Source organism: Eleginops maclovinus, chromosome 5 (genome assembly GCF_036324505.1).
Source record: "Eleginops maclovinus isolate JMC-PN-2008 ecotype Puerto Natales chromosome 5, JC_Emac_rtc_rv5, whole genome shotgun sequence".
In the NCBI taxonomy this organism is placed as follows: Eukaryota; Metazoa; Chordata; class Actinopteri; order Perciformes; family Eleginopidae; genus Eleginops; species Eleginops maclovinus.
Window position 1 is genome coordinate 27,171,894 of NC_086353.1, and position 24,515 is coordinate 27,196,408.

The 24,515-nt window shown below is 40.6% G+C and overlaps 1 protein-coding gene across 3 annotated transcripts in view; it reads left to right on the plus strand.

Annotated features, from left to right (window-relative positions):
- The window catches only part of LOC134864628 (teneurin-3), a 294,448-nt gene that overhangs the window by 79,730 nt on the left and 190,203 nt on the right, over positions 1–24,515 (plus strand). For all 3 annotated transcript variants that reach the window (XM_063883759.1, XM_063883760.1, XM_063883761.1), the window contains exons 4-7: positions 8,714–8,836; positions 10,763–10,883; positions 13,310–13,380; positions 14,043–14,330. In XM_063883759.1, coding sequence (XP_063739829.1) covers positions 8,734–8,836; positions 10,763–10,883; positions 13,310–13,380; positions 14,043–14,330 — 583 coding nt within the window. In that variant the 5' untranslated portion in view covers positions 8,714–8,733. The remainder of the gene's footprint in view (positions 1–8,713; positions 8,837–10,762; positions 10,884–13,309; positions 13,381–14,042; positions 14,331–24,515) is intronic.

The following is a 24,515-nucleotide window of genomic DNA, read 5'->3' on the forward strand; positions in this document are numbered from 1 at the left end:
GCAAGAGCTTCTCCTTCAAACTTAAGGAGCTACTCTATTTGAGCACGAGAGGCTCCTCGACAGAGAGAAGCTGATTGAATCATTACACCGGCTGTGGGAGGCATACAGAAGCCAACCTGTTGGAGCGCTTGGACACTTCCTGGGTTATCACGATGCTCCTTTGCACCTGTATTTCAATGTCTCGCTGTGTTCGAATCACGACTAATTCAACCATGATTCAGATTGAAACAACAGGTGCCAAGGCATTCTCTGTGGATCGGCTGTTTTCCTTCTGTACAAAGAAATATGCAAATGCAAAGATCAGGTATGCAGAGGCAACGTGGTTAAATACAATTTAATTGTCAAAAACAGAAAATGAATATGCAATGCAGGATGACTGCTTTCAGAGTTACGTCAGAGGGTAAACAGAGTTACTGATACGTTGTTACAGCATGTACACACACCTGTACACACATTTAATGAGATGAGCTGTATGTGAAATGATGGAACTGCCTGCCAGAAGCAAGGTGATCATTGTCCTTTATCAATGGAGGGAACACAACAATATGTTGCGCCTTTAGCCAGGGCCGGTCCTGCGCTTTTCTGGGCCCGGGAGCAACATCGCGCGCACCCCCCTATTTTAACAGTAAGAGACAGAATATATTTTTCCCAGAAATGTATGTTAAAAAAAGATATAAATTGATTTGCATTTAATGGGGGGAAATAAGTATTTGATCCCCTTGCAACCAACAAGAATTCTGGCTCCAACAGACCGCTTAAATAAGTCCTCTCGCTTTAAGAAAGTACTCCTGATGTCAACTCATTACCTGGATAAAAGACACCTGCCCACAGTCAATAAAACAGATAACAGCCACTCCACAATGACAAGACCAAAGACAGGTCTGTGATCTTGGTGGAACTAATGTTTAAGGACATCAGGGAGCAGATTGTAGACCAGCACAAGACTGGAATAGAAGACAAGACCACCAGCAAGCAGCTTGGTGAGAGAGAGACAACTGGTTTGATTATTAGAAGATGGAAGAAGCACAAAATGACCATCAATCGCCCTCGGTCTGGGGCTCCACGATCAATGATCATGAGAAAGGTGAGGGGTCAGCCAAGAACTACACAGGAAGGACTGGTTAATGATCAGAAGGCAGCTGGGACCACAGTCACCAAGATAACTATTGGTAACACACTGCACCATAATGGATTACAACCCTGCAGAGCCTGCAAGGTCCCCTGCTCAAGAAGGCACATGTACAGGCCGTCTGAAGTCTGCCAGTGATCCTCTGAATGATTCAGAGAAGGCTTCTGAGAAGGTGATGTGGTCAGATGAAACCAACATCCAGATCTTTGGCATCAACTCCACATGTCGTGTTTGGAGGAAGAGAAATGCTGACTATGACCCCAAGAACAACATCCCCAGCATCAAGCATGGAGGTGGAAACATGATGCTTTGGGGGGGTTTCTCTGCTAAGGGGACAGGGCAGTTCACGGCATTGAGGGGATGATGGAGGGGGCCATGTATCGTAGAATGTTGGCTGATAACCTCCTAAGTGATGTTTTGCAAGGGGATCAAATACTTACTTCCCCCAATGAAATGCAAATTAATCTACATTTCTGGATTTTCTTTTTTTATATTCTGCCTCTCACTGTGAAAATAAACCTACCATAAAAAGTAGAGACTTTTCAGTTCCTTGTAAGTGGGTAAACTAACTAAATTGGCAGAGGATCAAATACTTATTTCCTCCACTGTATATATATATATATATATATATATACAGTGGGGCAAAAAAGTATTTAGTCAGCCACCAATTGTGCAAGTTCTCCCATTTAAAAAGATGAGAGAGGCCTGTAATTTTTATCATAGGTACACTTCAACTATGAGAGACAGAATGAGAAAAATAATCCAGGAAATCACATTGTAGGATTTTTAATGAATTAATTGGTAAATTCCTCGGTAAAATAAGTAATTGGTCACCTACAAACAAGCAAGATTTCTGGCTCTCACAGACCTGTAACTTCTTCTTTAAGAGGCTCCTCTGTCCTCCACTCGTTACCTGTATTAATGGCACCTTTTTGAACTCGTTATCAGTATAAAAGACACCTGTCCACAACCTCAAACAGTCATACTCCAAACTCCACTATGGCCAAGACCAAAGAGCTGTCAAAGGAGACCAGAGACAAAATTGTAGACCTGCACCAGGCTGGGAAAACTGCATCTGCAATAGGTAAGCAGCTTGGTGTGAAGAAATCAACTGTGGGAGCAATTATTAGAAAATGGAAGACATACAAGACCACTGCTAATCTCACATGTACAGGGTATCAACTACTTGTTTCCTCCACTGTATATGCAGTCACCCGATCAGAGTTTAACTCATGGTATTTGTGTTACTTCTATTCATACTGTTCCTATTTTTGTATTTTTTATGTATTTATTAGGGCTGTCAAAATTAACGCGTTAACGCGAGATGATTAATTTCTGGACTTAAGGGCGATCATTTTTTAGAACGCATTAACGCATTCCAGCCCTGACTTGCCCACAATTAAACCCCCACCCCGTCACTCCTCGTCACGTAAACGGCATGGCTGACACGAGCAAGATGGAGACAGATGGACAGTTCGAGTATACAAAAAACAAAGATGGAACAGTAAACAAACATGTTGTGGTTTGCTCACACTGCAGGAAGGACTTTTCGTTTCACCGAAGCACCTCGAGCCTTAAGTATCATCTTAACGCCAAGCATTCATTTGTTGGGGCTTCAACTTCAGGTGTTACGCCTGGCATGCGTCAGACCACCCTCACCGAACGCAGGGTATTAAGTAAGACTACGTCTGAGAAGCTGACAGACACAATTGCCAGATGGATAGCCAAGGACTGTAGACCGAGTAGTATTGTGGAGGACACGGTCCTCCCAGAAGTTTTGAAAGTGGCACCTTTAGACGCATCCTACAAGCCACCGTCGAGAGGTACAGTGATGACTAAAATCAACAAACTATATGACGCTAAAAAGAAAACGAAGTAAGAGGATTTGGCTTCAGCGGAATATGTTGCTTTGACAGGAGACCACTGGACCTCTGTGAGTAACAACAATTACTGTATCTGGGCGTGACAGCGCATCACATCACTAAAACCTGGGAACTGAAGTCGTTTGCTTTAACCGTAATGAAAACAGAAGAGCGTCATAAGTATGGAGGACTGCCCCATGCAGTGGTGGGCTGCTCATTCAGGAGCACATGACAAGCTGGCCCTGCTTGCCCACAAATATCTAGTGACTCCTGCATCCACGGTTCCGTGCGAACGACTCTTCTCAGTCGCAGGCCAGAAGAAACGGTCCGCTTTACGTTCAGAAAATGTTAACCAGTTAGTTTGCCTTAGCAACTGGCTAAAAGATGAACACACAAAAGGTAAAAGGGCCACATGTAATTGTGTGAAATTGTTGTTTGTTCAAAAAGAAAAACGTTCCATTCACCTATCCTGTATTTGCTACAGAAAAAGAGCAATGACTAAGTTGCCAAAATTATTTAGAATTAAAACATTTCTTTTGATTTGTCATTAATAAAGAACAAATGTAATACCTGCGTCTTGTCATTTACCTTTCTGTTCTGAGAACAGTACACAGAAAATGCGAATTTTTCAGTCATATTTAGGATTGTGATTAATCGAAATTAATTCAAGAAACCTTGTGATTATTTAGATTAACATTTTTAATCGTTTGACAGCCCTAGTATTTATTGGTTATTGATTATTATTGCCCCTGTGTGTATTCTCACGCGTACGTCTGTGTTCCTTTCTTATCCTGTTGCTGCTATAACACCTGAGCTTCCCTACATGGATCAATGAAGGTCCATCTTATCTTATCTTATCTTTATACACCTTTATAATATGTTATCTGAATCTGAGACTCAGAGGTAGTGTGTGGACAGGATGGGAGGCTGTGCTGTTAGAGACACTTTTCTGTCTGTTTGTGACTTTTCAGTTTCCAATCATCATTCATGATGTGTGAAAAGAGACAGGAAAGATAAATGAGATATGAATAAAAGATAGAGTGAGATAGAGGAGATTGAAAAAGAAAAAAGGAGGGATGTCACTGAGCGCATAATGTGTGTATTCTTAAGGCCCATGAAGCCGTGCAGTTCACTGAACACAACATTAATATCAAAGTGATTAACAGAAGCAGCAGCATCGACTGTGGGAAGCAGCGCACACAAAAACACACACATTATCCACACACCCAGTTAACCTTTAAGACACACACACTGAAATACTTATCTCAGAACTTATACAACTGAATGTACGCTGAGTCACAGGGACTGGCCCGTACATGGGCTTCATCCTTGGTCAGTTTTATGTTAATCACATTTACATTTCTCTGGCTTGCATTTAGGACTTGTGGGATTAATAAATGTCTGGACACCAGAGCTACCTGTTAATGGTATGCCTTCACGACAGCAAGCCAAACAAAGACTTATTATAGATATCCAGGTTGCAGTTAACATCCAGTCTGTTTTAAAAATCATTATTTTATCCTATTAGACCACCCTATGTTGTATAAAATGGCCAACATGAGCGTATTAAGCTTTGGCCACCACATTGTCATTCCTGAGATATTAAAATGAAAGATGAAAAAAACAGCTCGAAAACGGAGGGACATTGGTACAGTCGGACAGCCTCGGCAGTTTTTATGGGTTGTCTGTCCTACATTCGTCCACCTTGAACCTCCTTAAGATGCAAGGTCACCGTCTCACAAAACAACTTTTAGGCCATATCAAAACACAATCGTTTCTAATGGCATACAGCCATGACTTTTGAAAATTGTGGACAGATATGGACGGAAACACTTTGGACTTGTTGCTGGAGGCACAAAGTGTGGAATGGTGATTGTAGTTTTTGTGAGATGTTATTTGTATGTTTAAACACAAATCTCTCTATTGTGTAAATGGACCAGATAAATGGACATAATGATCATGACATACTATAATGAGGATGGAAAAAAAATCCAATGCTAATGTAATGGAGTACTTTATCTGTTAAGATTTGGTTTACAGAAGGAAAAACACTCAGAGAGAATAAATATATCCAGCACCTCCTGTTCCTCTGAATCATTCAGGGCCCCCCTGCCAACAGGGCCCCTGCTCACAACATGGCACACCGTAATCATCCGCCCCAATGCAGATCAGCCGTTAATATATGAATATCATGGATCTCATTAGCACTTGGCTCCACCGCGGCTCCATGGTGAGCATGTCTTTATACTTCGGTGTTCTTGATGTTTGCTCGGCTTCCAAACCCAGCTCCTGCTGCTCCTTGGCAGTCCACAGGTTGCAGGGGGGGTGGGGGGTAACTGATGTACCTTACACACTTTGAGTGCAAATAAGTAGCTATAGTGAATAAGATAGGTAAACGCAGATTAGAGTAGTATGCACAAAGCAAGTCATCTGGACAGCAAAGTGCATCAGGACACAACCTCACAAACAACACACGTCCTTAGCACACAGACAGATACACACACACACACACACACACACACACACACACACACACACACACACACACACACACACACACACACACAGGCAGGTCCAGAAGGTGGGGGATTTACGGCTCAGTGTCTCAGATTAAGTTGAGGGTTTACAAAGCAGAGTGACCACCACTGGCTATCTTTACTTGCATCTCCCTCAGCCTTTCTTAGACCCCCCTTACTCTCTTTCAAATTGGACCGGTCCTTTTCTTGGCTGCACAAAAGCCATAAATCATCACAAATTGTTCCTGGTTTACATGAATAACTGCAGTGAAAATACCAAGAATAAGGACTGAACATGTATTCCAAAATGAACATGGTTGACGGTGTGTGTGTGTGTGTGTGTGTGTGTGTGTGTGTGTGTGTGTGTGTGTGTGTGTGTGTATTGTCTGATGGATGAACATAATCTAGGGTTACCCATTCATTTCTTATGGCGGCTAGGTTTGACCCGAACACAACAGGAGGGCTTCATGTCCTCCAAACTGACTTTCTTCTTTTTTAATTTTCGTAACTTATGTGTCTGTGTCTGAAACAATTAGCACATTTACAACAAGTGTTGTATAAGCTGTCATCTATCAATCTTTTATCTCACCTTTGTATGTGTGTACCTCCTGTGTGCTCACACGTAATGCAAGCTCACCCTCTCTCTCATTCTTTCCACCTGCCTCTCAAACAATGAAAGGTAGGCTCATTTTAAACCAGCACTGATGCATTTGCATTGAGCTGCTTCCAGGTGATATACTGTCCTTCATGTTAAGGTATCAGGGCAAAACTCCGCAGTGACAGCAGCTGGCGACTCTAAGAGTATCCACACATGACTGAAAGAAGTGCTGACAGCCTGAGGATCCATCCCATCAGCTTACCGACCAATCGCAGGATCAATTCTACTTCATTACTCATATGTCAGCATAGAGCAGCACAAAAACCAGCAGGCCTACATAAACCCACCCTCAGCAGTACTGCATGAAGGCTCACATATGGATTCAGTCACATATTCAGATACGTATTTGCAGAATTGTTTAACACAAACCAAGGTGACATTTTTAAATGGTTTCTCTGTCTGACATTCCAAAGATTTTGAGATTATTGTGAAATGAAATTGTTTTTGCTCTTTAGACAACTTATTATTGATTGTTTGAGACCTGCATCTGTTTGTATCTTTTCTTCAGAGGTTTTTCTCTCAGGATGTAACAGACCGTTCTTAGGTCAAGAAACACCTTTAAGTACAACCGTTAAATTGATAAGTTCATTTTCAGATACTACAAGTTCCAACTGGTTAAAGAGCTGTTACTAAATACTAAACATGTTATTTTAAACCTGACAAAGACCATTGGCCACAATAAATATGAAACAACCTGGGAAACTGAAAGACTGTAAAAACCTAGCAGTTTGTGAGACTTCAATCTGCTCCTGTACTCTGCACAGTTGTGTGTGCCTGGATTTGTACTAACATGGAAAATGATCCTTTATTCAATGTGAGTGTTTGGGCTCACACCTACGTTCCCAATGATGGAAGGACCACGCGGTACTTTGAAACAAAATGAAATCTTTATTCCAGAACAATACTTTAACAATGGTACTGGCGGTTAGTGGCTCTCGTCCTGCGGGCGAGGGGAAACAGTCCTCACTCAGGCCCCCGTCTACTGCAAAAGAGACCAGAACCAGGTTACGACCATGATTTTAATCCGCCCCTCATTACCTGATTCTGATCAGCTGTCTGGCCTCCGGCTGAGCCACTCCTACCACTCCAGCAGCCGGCACCCTAACCACGTCCCGCTGCCACACTCAACAATTTAGCACACCTACAACTGTTGGTTTCTGCAAATAAAACATTGATGATCAGAAGATCTTCTAAGATACAGCACAATTATGCAAGTTGTAGACTTTTTGTCAACAACTTGCTAACCCTCTAACCCTCTTCACAGCAGAACTCCCCTGAGGAGAGTGGCATGCTGACACGGTTAAGTGAGGGATGAAACAGGCCATTATCAAGTCTGAATTTACAGTGACAGTTATTTATATTTCTAAGCTTGACTTGACTTTAGTAGCCAAGTTTCCTCATGTCCATTTCTGTTCTTATGCACTGATTTTTTTAAGCTGAACAGTGAATTGCTCGAAAAGCCGCCATCAATACTGAAAGGGCAGACCATTGTTTTGACTAAAGGTCATGAGGGCAACTTTGTGACATCATATTAATGCTCTTCCTATACTGAAGTGTATTTATATAGGACAAACCCCTTCAGATGAACCGTCACGTTTTCAAGAGGGTCCTAATACAAAATACAGCGAGACAATACCAAAGGGCAAAACCAAATCAAGTCATGGTTCAGCCAACAGACAAGAGTACAATCACAGCAAACTGATTACACATTACAACATAACCGCAAGAGGCCATGAACAAACACATACAATAAATGCTAACATATTTTTTATTGTATGTAAATAAATCATCAAAAGCATGTACAATTCACCTCAAAATAAGAGGAAAAGGTTCTTCTCATAGGCTGTTTGTTCATCAGTAAACTGGGAAACTCCATTAAATGTATGAGTGAAGATTCGCTGAAAGAGAGTAGCATCGATGAAGCAAATGAAAAGAGACAGACAACACGACGTCTGATCCGACAAACCTGCAAACAATGTTTCCATTTAAATATAAATTGTCCTCTCTGTCCTCATCTTTATTTCTGTGTCAATGTTATTAAGAACACTCTGGACCTGCATGGACGGCATGATGTGTCTCTTTGGTATGTTAACCAGCAGGGCAAACAAAACACCAAGTGTGAGGGATAACAAAAACACACACACCATCAACACACTGTAGATAGAGATGTTTTAATCATGTCGCCGCAGGAGCACATACGGTAAACACTGGAGTTGTAGTTCTCGTCCTTGATTAACATACACTGATGTCAGGTTAAAGTCACTCTCTGTTTGTGACTTTCCAATTTCTAATCATCATGCATGATGTGTGGAACAAGAGAAGAGATATGAATAAAAGATAGTGAGTTATAGGAGATTGAAAAAGAAACACTGAGTGCATGATGCGTGTATACCCTTGAAGCCGTGCAGTTCACTGAACACTGGATAAAGCCTTGACTCACTCCTCTGTCTCTGTGTGTGTTTGCAGGTTTATTCAAACAACACTGACACTCTCAGAATCCATCCTGTATCTCTCGGTGACCCTTTTGTCTGTCACCCTGTCTCTGCAGCTATACAGCAGCATGCCTGTATGTTGGCCAGCAGAACAAGCAGAAGCACTATGGAAGTGAAAGAGCGACGTCCATACTGCTCACTCACCAAGGGCCGCAAGGACAAGGAGGGAGCGTACACTGGTGAGAGCCCCGTCTTTCATAGAGTCACTCATGTCTGTACTCAATTATCTAACCACCTGGAAACCCCCATGACCCCTCCTTGTACAGAGGTGTAGAGAAAATATGGTGGCCTTCAAGGAACATAGAACTGTGACAGAGGAGGAGTAAAGTATGCCCCTAGGAACTGTAGAAACATGAAGACTCTGTGAAGAGGACCTGCTCAATATATACTGTACATATAAAGTGCTATATCTAAGCCAGGTGTTTCCAAATGCGGCCTTGGGTCCATTTTGAATCGGCCCTCAGCAGATTCTAAAAGTATTATGGAATATGGCCCAAACATGAAACTTGTGCTTGTCTTATATTGTACTTCTTAAATATATATATTTACATATATTGCACATTATTCATGTGTTAAGAAGCCCCCTTTTGAAATAAATTCAGCCAATTAAAGTTGCAAACATTTTCTAACAAATCTTACTTGATAAAAAAAAACTGATTTGCGTAACAAGCTTGAACTATGCCCTCCATATTTCCCCTTGTTATAATCAATGTGAGGCTTCTGTTTTAGGGAATGAGCTGTAAATACTTATTCTAACTCAATAACTGAACCCCTATGGAGAGCTGTGATGGCTGTTGCTTTCTTAAGTATAATTGCCAAAATACATTTGATTGGTTTTGCTAACTTATAACTCAACTAATGAGGCAATATTCAAAGTGGCCCACCCCTTCGTATGTTTCTCTGCATGTGGCCCTGACTGAAAAAGGTGTGGACACCCCTGATCTAAGCCAAAGGAAACACATGGAACAACACAAATGTGAATATTGGTTTCATATCTGAGAATCAACTCTGTTACACGTCCTTACCTGGTCCTTCCATTATGCAATCAAGCATCTATTTTGCTGTTGTATATTTAGATGTTATAGTCTATAAAATGTGTAAATATTGAATAATTGCAGTGCATTGTCATAGCTGCTACCTCTGCTTTTATCGCTGCTTTTATTTATGTAGTGAGAGATGCCAACAAAATGTCGCTATGTATGACATTAAAGATCTTCTGATTCTGAAATGTTATCCCCAACCTTTTAAAGCCAATGAACACAAACCAAGATAAGACACACCTATTTAAAAAAGAAAACAGAGCTTAGTGTTTCAACTGTGACCTGTGAACAGAGCGCCTTACTGTTTCATCTTTCCCCTTCTGTACAGGCTGCCGTTGTACGTGCACACAGATTTCCAAGGGATTATTAAAAACATGTTGAATATGTTCTGTGTTCCCTTCCAATCAGGTGTTTAGATATACTGAAATGGTAAATAAAACTACTAAAAAAAGCAGTGATTTTATAAAAATAAAACACATTCTGTAGGGTGAGGGATTAAAAACTGTACACTAGGAGAACTGAAACTTTTATTAACTGTATTGTGTCAACATATTTCACATAACTGTATTAGGTTAGTTGAAGGCAATGATATTAATATTATTTAAATAAAATAATTGGCTAGACAGTGCTGAGAGGGGCCTCCATGGAGCAACCTCTAACCTAGGAGCTGGCCCCTGGGAGCCGCACAATTGACTTCCAGAGTTACTGCATTGGACAGGAATATAGTTTGTGTTGCAGACCAGATGGAGAAGGTGAGAGTCATCCTGCTGGCAGCCTCCTCAACAAATAAATCATCTGCTTTTCAAAACAAAAGAGATATCCTGCTCTGAGAGTCACTTTATAATGTTGAGAGGAAAGAAGAAAAGAACTGGAGCTGTATTCAGACTTGTGGGTAGCTCTATATCATTCTGAAACGCGTATGAGCATAATGTGTTCATCGTTTCAGACACGGACATTCAAACAGAAATAAAGAGTGTTAATAATACTGTCTGGAGGAAGGACCACAATGCTTTGTGTTGCTTTAAAGATGGCACTGTTTTATTCTTTTGTGTGTCTGTATGCCAGGGTCATCAGGGGACAGTGAAGACTGTGCTATTGGCTCCCAGGGGCTCCGGGTCCCCACTCAGAAGTCCTACTCCTCCAGTGAAACACTCAAGGCCTTCGACCAGCACCAGGACCAGACCAGGTCAGAACTGGGCTCTCACACATTGTACCTGTCTGAACCAGAGTCCTCACATCAGCACTGAATATTTCTCTAAATGGAAATGTCTTGAGTAGACGGGGGGAGACTTCAGAGGCTTGGTATAGTCTCCTCTCTGATGGTAACTCCAGAGAGGGACTGATAGCTGCACTTGTTCCTCATCAGGGAGCAGCCAAGCAATTCTACCTACCTATTTAGAATTTCCATTTCTTCTCGGTGTATTAAAAAGACCACTTCAGACACAGACATCTTTTAATGTATAAAAGCTATATTTTGCTATGGTGATTCAAACTTTCCTGAGCTATTATTTATGTCGTGTCGGAAGCACATCCTGGTTACAATGAATATTTTCCAATCATTTCAAAACTAATGCACAGTTTCAGGTTAGTCAATAGTTAGTTGCCTGAGCAGTTTTATTTTAGATGTATTCTATGTTTTGGTGTTGGCTTTTCAGAATGAATAGATGAATATTGGTGTAATGTAGTTTAAACCCTTTATTTTGTTGTACTTGCTAGATATTATTTGTTCCTTTCTCAGTGAATTATCCAACATAAATCAGTAGAGCACAATCGTTGTAAGTCACCACAGCAGACAGGTTATCTGTTTGCCACTTCCATAGTTTCTTGAAAATGGAATCTTAATGATTGTTTTGAATATAATGTTTATTTTACACCAACACCATCTGTCTTCTGGCCTCACATGCCATCCCATAAAGGTCCTCATCACTGTGTGCCAGACACCCATATGATGAGTTGTTTTGTGTTATTTAGCTGTATGTATATAGATGATATGAAAGCAGATGGTACTGATTATACATGTGACCTGGGTAGGTTGTTCTTTTTCAGAAAGGGAATAATCTGGCAGACTGGTAGAATAACTATATGCACCCTGAATACTTTTCTAAACCGTGTAGACTCAATGAAAGTTAATCACATAATCATACATAAAACAAGTGTTTTTGATTTGATTTCCCTTTGTGGCATCTACACTGTTTGGACTAAACTCAGTGGGGTTTCACCCATGGCCCTGCTGATGTGCATCCATCAGTGCTTTGAGCAGGAAAGACGTTTTAATGGAGAAGTTTTAATTCAGCTGCTCATTAACGAGTATACTCCAATGGCAATGGAATGTACTGTTATTGAACATGTGCAGTCAATGTTTATTTTTGACAAGCATATACCCTGTCTTGGGTGGGACTAAGTACATTTACTAGTAAATAAATGAGGTACTTGTACTTTGCTTGAGTATTTTCACATTGGCTACTTTATACTTTTGATCCATTACATTTGTTTAACATGTTAAGTTACTTATTACTTTGCTTATGTTGGTTATTAATGAAAAAATATAAATCAACACATTATAATATTATATTATAGGTTAAGCTACCCAGAAGTATATAAGGTAATTGAAATGAACCCCACCTTTACCAAGTGCAACATTGAAGTGATGACCACATTAATGCTCAAATCATTTTTAATAGCATAATTGAAAGATTTCAATGGCACGAAGAGTACATCTATCAGTATTTTTAATGCTCGTATATTTTTTTTACTTGTACTTAAGTACTTGTACTTGTACTCAGTTTTGAATGCAGGACTTTTAATTATAACTGAGTATTATTGCTACATTGACTTTAAGGTCCCCCATTATGCAAAATGCACTTTTTGATGTCTTTTATCCATAAATATGTGTCCCCTGTGTGTAAGGAGACTCACAAAGTGTCAGAAAATACAACCCTCTCTCTTTTCCTCCTTACCCACATCTCTAAAAACGGGGGTACAAACGAGCTGATCCAGATTTGCTGCTGATATGACGTAATGATCAAAATGTGGGCTGGCTTTACATTGAACTCCTGGCAACGTCCCGCCCACGTTACACGTCCCAACCTATCGTCCGCAATATTTAGATGGTCAGCCTCTGTGTGTGTTCAGCAGGATGTCTGCAGGAGGGATTTAGAGTTTCAGAAATAATGCTGGATGTGTTTTGGAACATCATATGGCAGTTTTATCACGGCAGCTTTTAGCTGAGTTTCTCCCGATAGAAAACTCGTCAGAGGAGAGATCATGAAGCTCCAAATGGGCGTGGCCAGCAGCAGATCCAAAGGGGCGTGACCAGCAGCAGCTCCAAAGGGGCGTGGTCAGCAGCAGATCCAAAGGGGCAGCAGCTCCAAAGGGGCGTGGTCAGCAGCAGCTACAAAGGGGCGTGTCCAGCAGCAGCTAGTTCATTTAAAGCTACAGTCACAGAATCAGCACTTCAGGAACAGGGCTGAAATAGAGGGAGATGAGGCATGCTACAATGGGGGATCTATTTGGTATTTTGACTCTGACTAAAGGAGCAACAGAATTGTCAGTGCTGACTCTGACGTTCTTTATGTGAACGCAACTGAGGACATTTGTCTTTGGGTGTGGCAGGTTACTGTACGGGACGACCAAGGGATACAAGGACATGGTTCACCGTGAACAGGATGATTATCACAGACAAGGTGAGACACACACACACACTCACACACACACACACACACACACACACACAAACACACACACACACACACACACACACACACACACACACACACACACACACACACACACACACACACACACACAAACACACACTCACAACAACACGCTTTACCAAGTAATCTACCACGGCTCCCCAGGTCTCAAGTTGTGTGTAAGAAAGAAAGAAAATGTAGAAAAAAGAATACGACATTAAAAAGAAAAATGCTTCACCACAGAGCACATTCATTGTTCTCCAGCTCCAATTAACGCAACGTCAATATTTGAGAAATGAAAAAAAACATAATTACTCAATCATCTTATCTCCTTCGTTTTCACTGCTGCTCTAATTGGAGCTCATTTAAAATTAATATAACTTTTAATTGAAGACAGCACTCTTTATATCTTGTTGTGCCATTAATTACAGATAGCTTTTATAATTTCCCTTTTCATTTGCTGATTAAAGATGAAGAGGCACACACTGAGATTTTACAGATCATTTATTTGATTTATTTCCTTATATTTTAAAGGATTAACACACCCTATTTTATTTTATGACATTTCAATTGCAGACGGTTTGCTGTAACATGTTATATACATACTGTATTATCATGTTATACCATAGTAGAATCTCTTTCTGTTTCAGGTCAGCATTTCAGTCTCCGTCAGCTGGGGATCTGCGAGCCTCCTTCGCGTCGGGGCCTGGCATTCTGCTCAGAGATGGGCCTCCCCCACCGCGGCTTCTCGGTTGGTACAGCCCAGGACATTGACACTGACAGTCAGGCTGTGATGTCACCGGAGCGTGCCATGCGTCTGTGGGGCCGCGGGGGTCTTGGGAAGACATCAGGGAGGAGTTCCTGTCTGTCCAGCCGCTCCAACTCAGTGCTGACTCTGACCGACACCGAGCACGAGAACAAGTCGGACAGCGACAACGGTAGGACGGCCCCTTTAACTTCCTCTCCGTTAGGGCCCTTCTTTCCCTCTCTACGCTCAAACTCTCTCTTCACACATGTTCGACCTATTTGTAGTTCAATCTGACTGTTTCATGATGTTTTTTTTGTAGAGCTGCCCCCAAATAGTCGACTGAACGTGAGTCGACTACCTTAGGTGTTCATTTATATTTCAAAGGCTCATTATTACAGTTTTATTTTTTTAATATATGTTGCACAGTGTAGGCCTAGCATGATGTTAGAATAATGTTCTTTCTCAGCCCTGGAACTGAAAGCATTTTGTGAGAAAAAATTAAATAAATGACCTGAATAATCATAATATATCATAAAGTGTGACGATTAGTCAACTTACCACCTGAATTGATGATTACTGGTGGACTACAAACTCACTCACACACAGGAACACTTCTGCATTACTCGGATTCATTTCAAAGTTTCTTCATGGTCCTTCAAAAGTACGGCATCATCTATTATGCTCGTTGTGATAGGACAGGTGCATCCTCAGCACCAACAGAAAGTCTGAACGCTCCCACACTCATGGTTACAGCTTCCTCTGATTCTGCACACTGACACTGACTCATACAAAATACTGTGTACCTTCAGCGTCAAAGCGTCAAAGCAGGACATCACAGTGTGTTCCAATGCCAGCTGCTGTATAGGCCACCGCTGTGTGTGTGTGTGTGTGTGTGTGTGTGTGTGTGTGTGTGTGTGTGTGTGTGTGTGTGTGTGTGTGTGTGTGTGTGTGTGAACTTGTGAACCTTTGAATCAGTGAATCCGAGGCAAATTGTAAGGCGCTTTGTGAGCAAAATGTTCAATGACAGGATGTTTTAGTTTGGAGAGTGTAATGTCATTCACTAGGCTGGTGGGTGTACATTTTTTGGGGATTTGAACAGCCATGTCTCTACGGCTTATAAGGAAAGAGTTTCTTTAGGGATATGCATTGGAGATTTAGCCCTGCAGTACGTTAAATATATTCTATTGTTCAGCGGGTCTCTTTTGTTAAAAACAACTGCTGTTATTGTGTGATTAATGCTGCGTGTTATAAATGGTGTGTCATTTTTCTGCAATAGTTTGTGTGTGTTTGAGTCTCCAACAATAATGTTATAACTGTAACAATAATGAGCCAATATGAACATGCCTAAAGAAGCATGTATCTAAATCAGCAGCGTTAATGAAACAGCCAAAAGGTGGAGAACAATGTGAAAGTGTCACATGTATATTTTCCCCCCCACCCCCCCCCCCCCCCCCCCCCAGCTTCATGTCATTTCTGCTGCTGGGAATTGGAGCAGGAGGCTGGGGCAGAAGTTGTGGGCCAGGGGGACACAAAGAATGGCCTGCTAATTAATTTAATTAATGATGACAATTTAGCTGAGCAGTCATTTGTTGAGTTTTTTACCTTTTTGTGTCCCTGAGAGAAATTCAGGGTTACTTAAACGTGCATGTAAGCACAGAAATGTGTGTGTGTGTGTCTGTGTGTGTGTATCCTCAAGGTACTTGTATTTAACAGGTGTGCATTTCATATTTAATTAAGGATTTGTTTTTGATTGTGTGACACACAAATCTACAGTATTTTCATTAAGCCGGACAAATATACGCACACACGGTGGGTTTTCATTAAGAGACGTGATGTTGTAATTAACGGTGAGATAATGTGCTGAGTCATTACATTTCCTATATTAAGTTTGATAATGTTTTTATTAAATGGCATTATGCCGTGGATGTCAGAGCTCCAGAGGATACACTTCCCATCTCTAAAAGTGAGTAGTCGTCAAGTTTTCAAAGGCTAATTGTGTAATTTAAAATGCAGCTGTGTGTGTGTGTGTGTGTGTGTGTGTGTGTGTGTGTGTGTGTGTGTGTGTGTGTGTGTGTGTGTGTGTGTGTGTGTGTGTGTGTGTGTGTGTGTGTGTGTGTGCATGCGTGCGTGCGTGCATGTGTGTGTGTTAGCTCTTGTGTGTTAATGCGTGTGGAGTGGTCAATTTCCAATACACACAGTCACTTTTTTGATCCGTAGTGATTGGCAGTCCCCTGACAGTGGTGGCTGAGTCTTTATTGGTGAACTGATCAACCTTCATAAAGGTGAGCCACTCAAAAACATTTGGAGGACAAAGCATGGTGTATTGGAGAAGACTTGTCAGACTTGTTTTTTTTATTTATTTAGGGGCATTAAAGCTCATAGTAGTGTGTTATCAAAGAGAGTAGCGCATCATGGAAAAAAATGTGCTGACATTAACAAACCTTGTGAAGATTAGACTCCAAGAAAGATAATACAATCATAAAACACTGAAGCTATTGCTCTACCATTTGAAGCCACCGCATAAACCTCAGGAGATCCTCTACAGGAGCATCATCAGTCGGAGTAGAAATGGTCCGGTATGTGTTGACCCCTCTCCAATAAAAACATTTCCAGGAACCTTCGATTCCAAGAACCTGGTTGCAGGTTTTGTTACATTTTAGGCTGTAGTAGTTTATAATCTCCAAACTTTTTTTCACTGAAGACTAAAGGTTGTAATTTCACTGACTGGGCAAACACCGGACCCTGAGATTTTCTTATTTTATTGATGTAAAACAAGTTAATATAACAGGCTGGCTAAAGAGAGATGATAATAATAGCTAATGGAGCTAGGGAAGACAAAGCTTTCCAACATCTCTACAAAGATCAAATGGCCAGACAACATGGAACATCATGGGACAACATTTGCATTCTAAACAAAGCAACAGATGCTGCGATTAAATCCTGAAGTTGCTGGGAATACTTTGTCAAAAAGGGTCAATGGTGCAGGGTTGAGAATAACACATATGTATGTGCACCTCCAAGTCTACCTCTTCCTCCAGTTTCCTTTAAGGGTGTGTCTTAATCCACTGTAACCACGCCTATCGAATGCATTGCATGGCACTTCCTTTACAGAAGCACATACATAACATATCACATACAAGTGCCATGAAGGACCTTTCTTCTTCGTTCAGGCCATGGTTTATGCTGTATATTTCCCAGACATCCAGTATTTGCTTAATGCTGAAAAGTAACTAAAAACACATCCTCAGGTACCGCAGATTAAGCTTCACTTACATCTGACTCCAAGATATCATTTGTATTATAACAGTTTTAAACAAAAACAGACACAGACCTGCTTCAAAGTGATCACAAGAAAACATTTACATTTCAATTTGAGTTACGGTAGCACCCTGTACACTACAGATGCTCAGTGTTTTCATATTGAATCGGACATGTATGATGTTTTTGGAAATCCCATCCAGGCTTTCAGAAAATTAAAAGTGGCTGGAAAAAATCTTCAGCTTATTATTTATGACCTGATCATTGTTATGATCATTAAACAAAAGTATTCCCTATGACAGAAGTAAATAATATAAACCATTCCAACTGATTTCTACAAATAGCTCCTAAACCTTTTCACTGAGTGAAAAAACCGACAGGTATATTGCCTCATCAGCTAAGTTTTAAGTTTTAAATCAATCAATTGTAGGTAAATTATGCTTGATACATTAATATGCTTTACGAATAAAATAAGGTCAATTATTATTATTATTATTTTGTTGGCAGCTCATCTCTTAAAACAGAAGCCTCAGATTGCTTACAATAAGGGGAAATATGAAGGCTTAATTTAAGCTTTTTATTGGGCTTTGTTAGAAAATGTGTACAACTTTAATCAACGGATTGTATCTGAAAAGGGGGCTTATTAACACTTGATACTGTGTAATATACATTTACATATATATATTTAAGAAGTACAATATAAGACCAGCAAAGGTTTCATGTGTGTCCCATATTCCATTATACTTTTTGAATTTGCAGGCCAATTCAAAATTGCCGCATTTTGCCCCCAGGCCATAGTTTGGACACCCCTGGCATAGGCCATGCCTTCACTACATGGCTGGGGGGGACCAGCCATGTAGGGGGGAGGGGCCATTTTTAGTGGCTTTATCTGTTACACATTGATATCTCGTCAAATAAATACATGTTTTCCTTTAATGGTTTGCTGAAGAAAATAAAGATACACCTAATCATGTAGTAAAAAAAGTTTGTTCTGGCTGGAGTAGTGCTGAGCATCCTCCTCAAACCGCCATACAGACTGAAACATGTATACATTCATAGAATAACCTCCAATCCAACACAATAAACATGTTGAAGTGACCTCTGCTTCCTTATCATGAGAGATACTGAGTGTGGTGGAGAGGCTCCTTCAAGAGTAAATGTATGTTTGGGGAGACTCACCTTCACCTCCTCTCTGTACTGCTCTTCCCTCTCTCAATGGGGTTGATAGTCAACTCATTGTATTGTAAACAGCAGAGGATACCCCTTGATACTGAGCCTGGTTCACTGCTGAGAGTGTGTGTGCGTGTGCACATGTTTGTGTTAGTGCAGTAACTTAAACCAACTGCTGGGAATCTACCTGCGGCTTTGTTGTAAGAGGAAGCGACAGATTCAACAGATAACAGGTAGGGCAAGAAGAATGGGAGAGGAGAGGAAAACACCAGGGAGGAAGAGAGGGAAATGAATGAGGAGATAGTAATTGAAAAGAGAGGCAGAGAGGGTGGAGAATAAAGGCAGGGCAGAGAACGAGAGGAGCCTCTCTGCATTGTTTGTTCTCCTGAGAGGAAATATTAGAACACAGACGTCTGGCTGCATCCCCAGTTGACACAGAAACACACACTCGCACACACTGGCAGATGTAAACACTTTTGTGGTGTTGAACCCTTGGGTGCCCAGCTGCTTCTTGCCCAGTTACTGGATATTGGTGATGTCAACGACAGGGACAGAAAAGGAAGATACATTTACATTTTCTGTCCAAAACTAACGGAAACTGGTGTGTCTGTCTCCAAACAATGACCGGGTACAAAGATGTGAGTTTTTCTGTAAAAGATGTCTTCCACATATATGATACAACTGCTGCTGGTACAACATCCGGCAGATGTGAAGGTAATATACACAATGACAACATCAATGAACCGCGGATAAATGTAAGAATGCTCTATAACAGACACGGTAATGGCTGCCATACATGTAGAGATAAAGATTTAAGAACAATTTGGAGTGGTCTTGTTTTTTTCCGGAGCTGTATACATCTTAGGTGACCTCCGCTGCCCAATATCTTCAGTCTAAATGTGTACTCTGTAGAGGAGTGTGTTTACGGTGTGTGAAAAGAGCAGAGTAGAATGGATGAACCAGCATGGTGAGAAGGACTGGCTGTGATGGAAAGAGAGAACAGCAGTGGTGGGGGCAGACAGGCAGAGAGAGAGGAAGAGAGTATCTCGTCTTTGCTAACCAGATTACTTTACTACGTGTCAACAAAACACTTAATCCATTTGTCTTTCCTAAGCTGCTTAACATGGTAACCTTAGTTGTTACACACACACACACCATCACAGCATGGCAGTTAGAGAACATACAGTATGTCTTGTCATTCATTAGTACAGATCTGTTTAATGCAAAACTGACCCAGAATGTGATGGGTTTCAAACTGGGAAGCTCAACCAGAACATGATGTCGCACCTTTTGATCTGAAGTTTGAGAACTGAAGTTGGCTCTTCTAATGTTTCTTTTTATGTAAATTCATGCACCTGTGATTGTTATTTTAAGTCAAATTACCATCCCAACAATGCCTTCCTGTTTACTTTGTTTGCTGTTTCAAAGCATGCACCATAGTTGTAGACCTTAGAGGCTGCATATAGATAAGTGTGAGGGTTTATTATTTATATCCCATGCATTTTAATGTATGTGGACCCCCCTGTCCACATGCCCCCCCCCCCCAACACCCAGTGCTCCTGTGGCAAAATGTTCTTTTTGTCTCTCTCTTATTACCATTAGCTTGTTTGTCTGGATCTTTAGTAGTCATCAAATCGTCTAAAAGGACTAAAACCATGGCCACAGCTGACTCGCTCTATCAGGCTTTATAAAAGAACAATTTAAACTACAGCGTTCGAAAAATATATTCTAGTCTATATATCGTGTATTGTATATGAACCTAAAATAATTTGAGGGTATATGAGAAGGAATAGATAGGTCAGTAAAAAAATATGCCCCCACACATCTGGATTTAGATCTGTCCGACTTTGAAAACATCTTGGCCATTTAAAAATTGTTATTATTATTATTATTATTATTATTATTATTATTATTATTATTATTATTATATTATTATTATTATTATTATTATTTACCAATTTGCTTAATTAAATGTCAGGATTTGTGTAAACTTTTGTAAACAAATTTTAAAAAATGCATTTATGGAGAATATATAGTTATGACTTTTGCTCTTGCAAATTTTTGTTGGAATATTTTTCCTAGACTCTCACAGGGATGTTCTAGTGTGTGTGTGTGTGTGTGTGTGTGTGTGTGTGTGTGTGTGTGTGTGTGTGTGTGTGTGCGTGCTTGCGTGCGTGCGTGTGTGTAGTAGTAGCTCCTAAAATTCTATGTGCTGTTTAGCATAATGTGTATCGCTTAAATAATAAATACTGCTGGCTTATTAAACTATACATCAGAGAGAACTACCACAGCGTTCATATGCACATGATATATTGGCTCATGCTGTTGCAGCAGGACTCCATATATATGATAGTTATCAGTACACACACTCACACACACAGAGATCATGGTGGAGGAAGAGACAACAGATATGAGAGATCGCTGCAATAACCGTGCTGCATATGTTAGAGTAGAGAGAGCACACATTCAAAGAGCTGTTCTGCCTTTATACTGCAGTATTGATACGTAGATTATATCACTGCTTATGTTCTTTCTCAGCTGGTGTGCTATGGTTATACCAAACAGCCGTCAGGAATAAATAATGTATCATCTGTCTGCTCTCACAGTGAGACGGTATGGAGGGTTACTCGAAGGCTGCAGATGTATTTCAGGCTCACATTTCACACTTCCAGAAAACTGTTTATTAAGAGTGTGTGTGTGTGTGTGTGTGTGTGTGTGTGTGTGTGTGTGTGTGTGTGTGTGTATTTGCGTGAGTGCCAGTGGAAAGGCCCCATGTAGGCATAACAATATGTTTTCCAACCTAACCTTAACCAGGACTTTAAATGTACTATGTCAGCAATATGTCACACAACTGTTCTTAACCTAATATTATTTATTTAACCAACCTCTGAAATCTGTTGACATAATACATTTCATTTAGTCAACAGTTTTTTCACTGTAAGAAGCATGCACACACACACACACACACACACACACACACACACACACACACACACACACACACACACACACACACACACACACACACACACACACACACACACTCACACAAACACAAACACACTCACACACACTCGCACACACACACACACACACACACACACACACACACACACACACACACACACACACACTTGCACACAAAGCTCTGGTGCCAGTCATATTCAATAGCAATCTCGTGCTGACCAGAGAAATCAATGAATAACAGACTAACTGACTAGAGGGTTTAACTTTGGCGCCGCTTACATGGAGAAGACACTTCATTCCATCAAGTGGCTAACATTAAATCATTAACCATACACAATTCTCCCCTCCCTCCCCTCAACGGCTCCATCCTCCTATCCTCCCTTCCTTCCTTTTGCTCCTTTGTATTCAGATTTCTTCTGTGTTACTCTTTGTTAAAATACATTAAAACACATTTCCTATTTTGAGATTGACAGAAATTGTTCAGTCAGAGCAGGCATAATGATGGTATTCATAATGATGAATACCACTGTTTGAAATAGTAATTATTTTTACGGAAATATGCAAAAACTCACTTGATTCGAGCTCATTCTGAGAGCTGTGTAAATTATAACATTTATGACGTAACAGTAGTCAGAATTCTGTGCCACGGGGACACCAGCAACAAGTCTCCTATCCTCCTTCCCTTCCATCCCCTCCTCTCTCCTCTCTACCTCCTCCCTTCACTCCTCAGAACCCATTTAGGCACAATCCATTAGCAGGAGTGCAGAGGTAGATGGAGGGGGGAGAGAGGGAGGGGAGGGGGAGACACAGCAGAGTGTTCGGCTGATGATCCTGCAGCAGGCCGCTGAGGGGACAGAGAGGCGCTCTGTGCATACAGTCATCAGCAGGGGGTCTTTCTGTGCTTCACTGCTCGGCGTTATCTTTTATAACTATATCAGACTACACACATGTGATGTCTTTCCAATGGTTGGAGGCAACATAACTTGATTTTCCATGAAATTCCATCATGCACTGGGAAATTGAGATGAATAATAACCAGCATTTAACTGAATTATCAAAGTCTTAGTGAACAGACAACACAATTATACAGAAATAACACAAATATATTTTATTTTAATAAAGTACTGTTTTAGAGAAACACTGTGCCTGCTTCATTTACATTTCCTGTAAGAAGATCCTATGACTGCAACTGAAACTAACACTATCAATAATATTGTGTATTTAATATACATTTTAACATTCTAAAAATAAAAGTCAGCATGTGGTTATCCTTTATGTTTCTTCTTATGTTTTGTTTTTAAATATACATATGCAAATAATAATACTTTATGTAAATAGCTGAGTGTGTGTGTGTGTGTGTGTGTGTGTGTGTGTGTGTGTGTGTGTGTGTGTGTGTGTGTGTGTGTGTGTGTGTGTGTGTGTGTGGTGTGTGTGTGGGTGGGTGGGGGGTTGGGGGTGTGTTGTGTGTTGGAGGAAGTAAAAGTGTTCAAGGTGACAACTGAGGTCAGATATCAAGCAGATCAGGCTCAGATTAGGTATCATATATGTCACACTGTAATGGGAGTATTGATGAAGTGTCATGTCAGAATTGCAAACACACACACACGCACCACCCCTTTTTATATAGACATACCTGTTCTTGTTATACATGGTCATTTCATCTCTCTTTATCTCACATTAAAAGTAGCTTTTCCCTCACTCACACACACACACACACACACACACACACACACACACACACACACACACACACACACACACACACACACACACACACACTCCCACTCACACAGGAACACAATCATTAGTGTGTGGTGCTGTGTAATAGCTGGATCAATAGCAGTGCTGTTCTTACAGGATCATTTGGCCTGTGAAGCCAATGCTCTGACAGCCACTACATCATTAGGCCATTACCACTCGCCCGCTCACTCTCTTTCGCGTCTTTCTCCATCTTTATCTGCTCTCTCTCTCTCTCTCTCTCTCTCTCTCTCTCTCTCTCTCTCTCTCTCTCTCTCTCTCTGCGTACATCATTAGAACAGTGCCACTGTGCCCTCCTCTTCCTCTTGTACTGACACTGCTCTTACACAGAGATTTGATGCATTTGATTTTGTTTCTTGTGAAATATCAGACAAAAAAAGAAGCACTATTAGACAGGCGATGCACATAATTAGGGCTGCAACTAACAATTGTTTTGATAATCGATTAATCTGTCGATTAGTTCTACGATTAATCAATTCATCGGTAAAAAACTTGGCAAAAAAAGTGTTTTCCATTATTTTATTCAGAAAACTGTGTGTTGAATTTAACAAAATCAACACACAAGACAACTCAAATGTAGGCGATGTTTAGATTAGCTCAAAACTATGTGTCCTAGGTCACTCGTTACCTTCAAGGAACTCATAAAAGCTCACCTCTTTAAACTGGCTTTAATGTGTGATTGTTGTACATTGCTCGGCTTTAATGGGACTTTTACTTTATATTTGTTGTCTTTCTTTTTATGTACCTTTGTAAAGTGACTTTGAGCACCTGTAAAAGCGCTTATAAAATACATGTATTGTTATGTTATTGTTATTATTATTAATAATAATAATAATAACAATAAATACAGCACACAGTGTCTCAACCCAACCCACTTTCTGCAAACACTTTGAAATAGCTGAATCAATAAATCGGCATCATTTAAGTAAGTCAAAATAATTGAAGTTAGTCAAGTTAGTCGTTGAGTTTGTTTAGTATTTGGCCGTGTCATACGCCGGATAATGTGCAGCGAGCCGGTCATTGTTGAAAAAAACACCGACAGTATTATAGAGACCGACGCGCTGCACATTATCCCTTACAATATTGTGCAAACAACCAGTGTTGTTTAAGGTGTAAGTGCTCCCACGCTGTAAATGATTTTAGTCGGACCAATAGCTGTATATAGATAGGATGTGGTCGGGCCGTGCTTCTCTCCGCCTCCGCCATTTTTCAAATGTTTTCT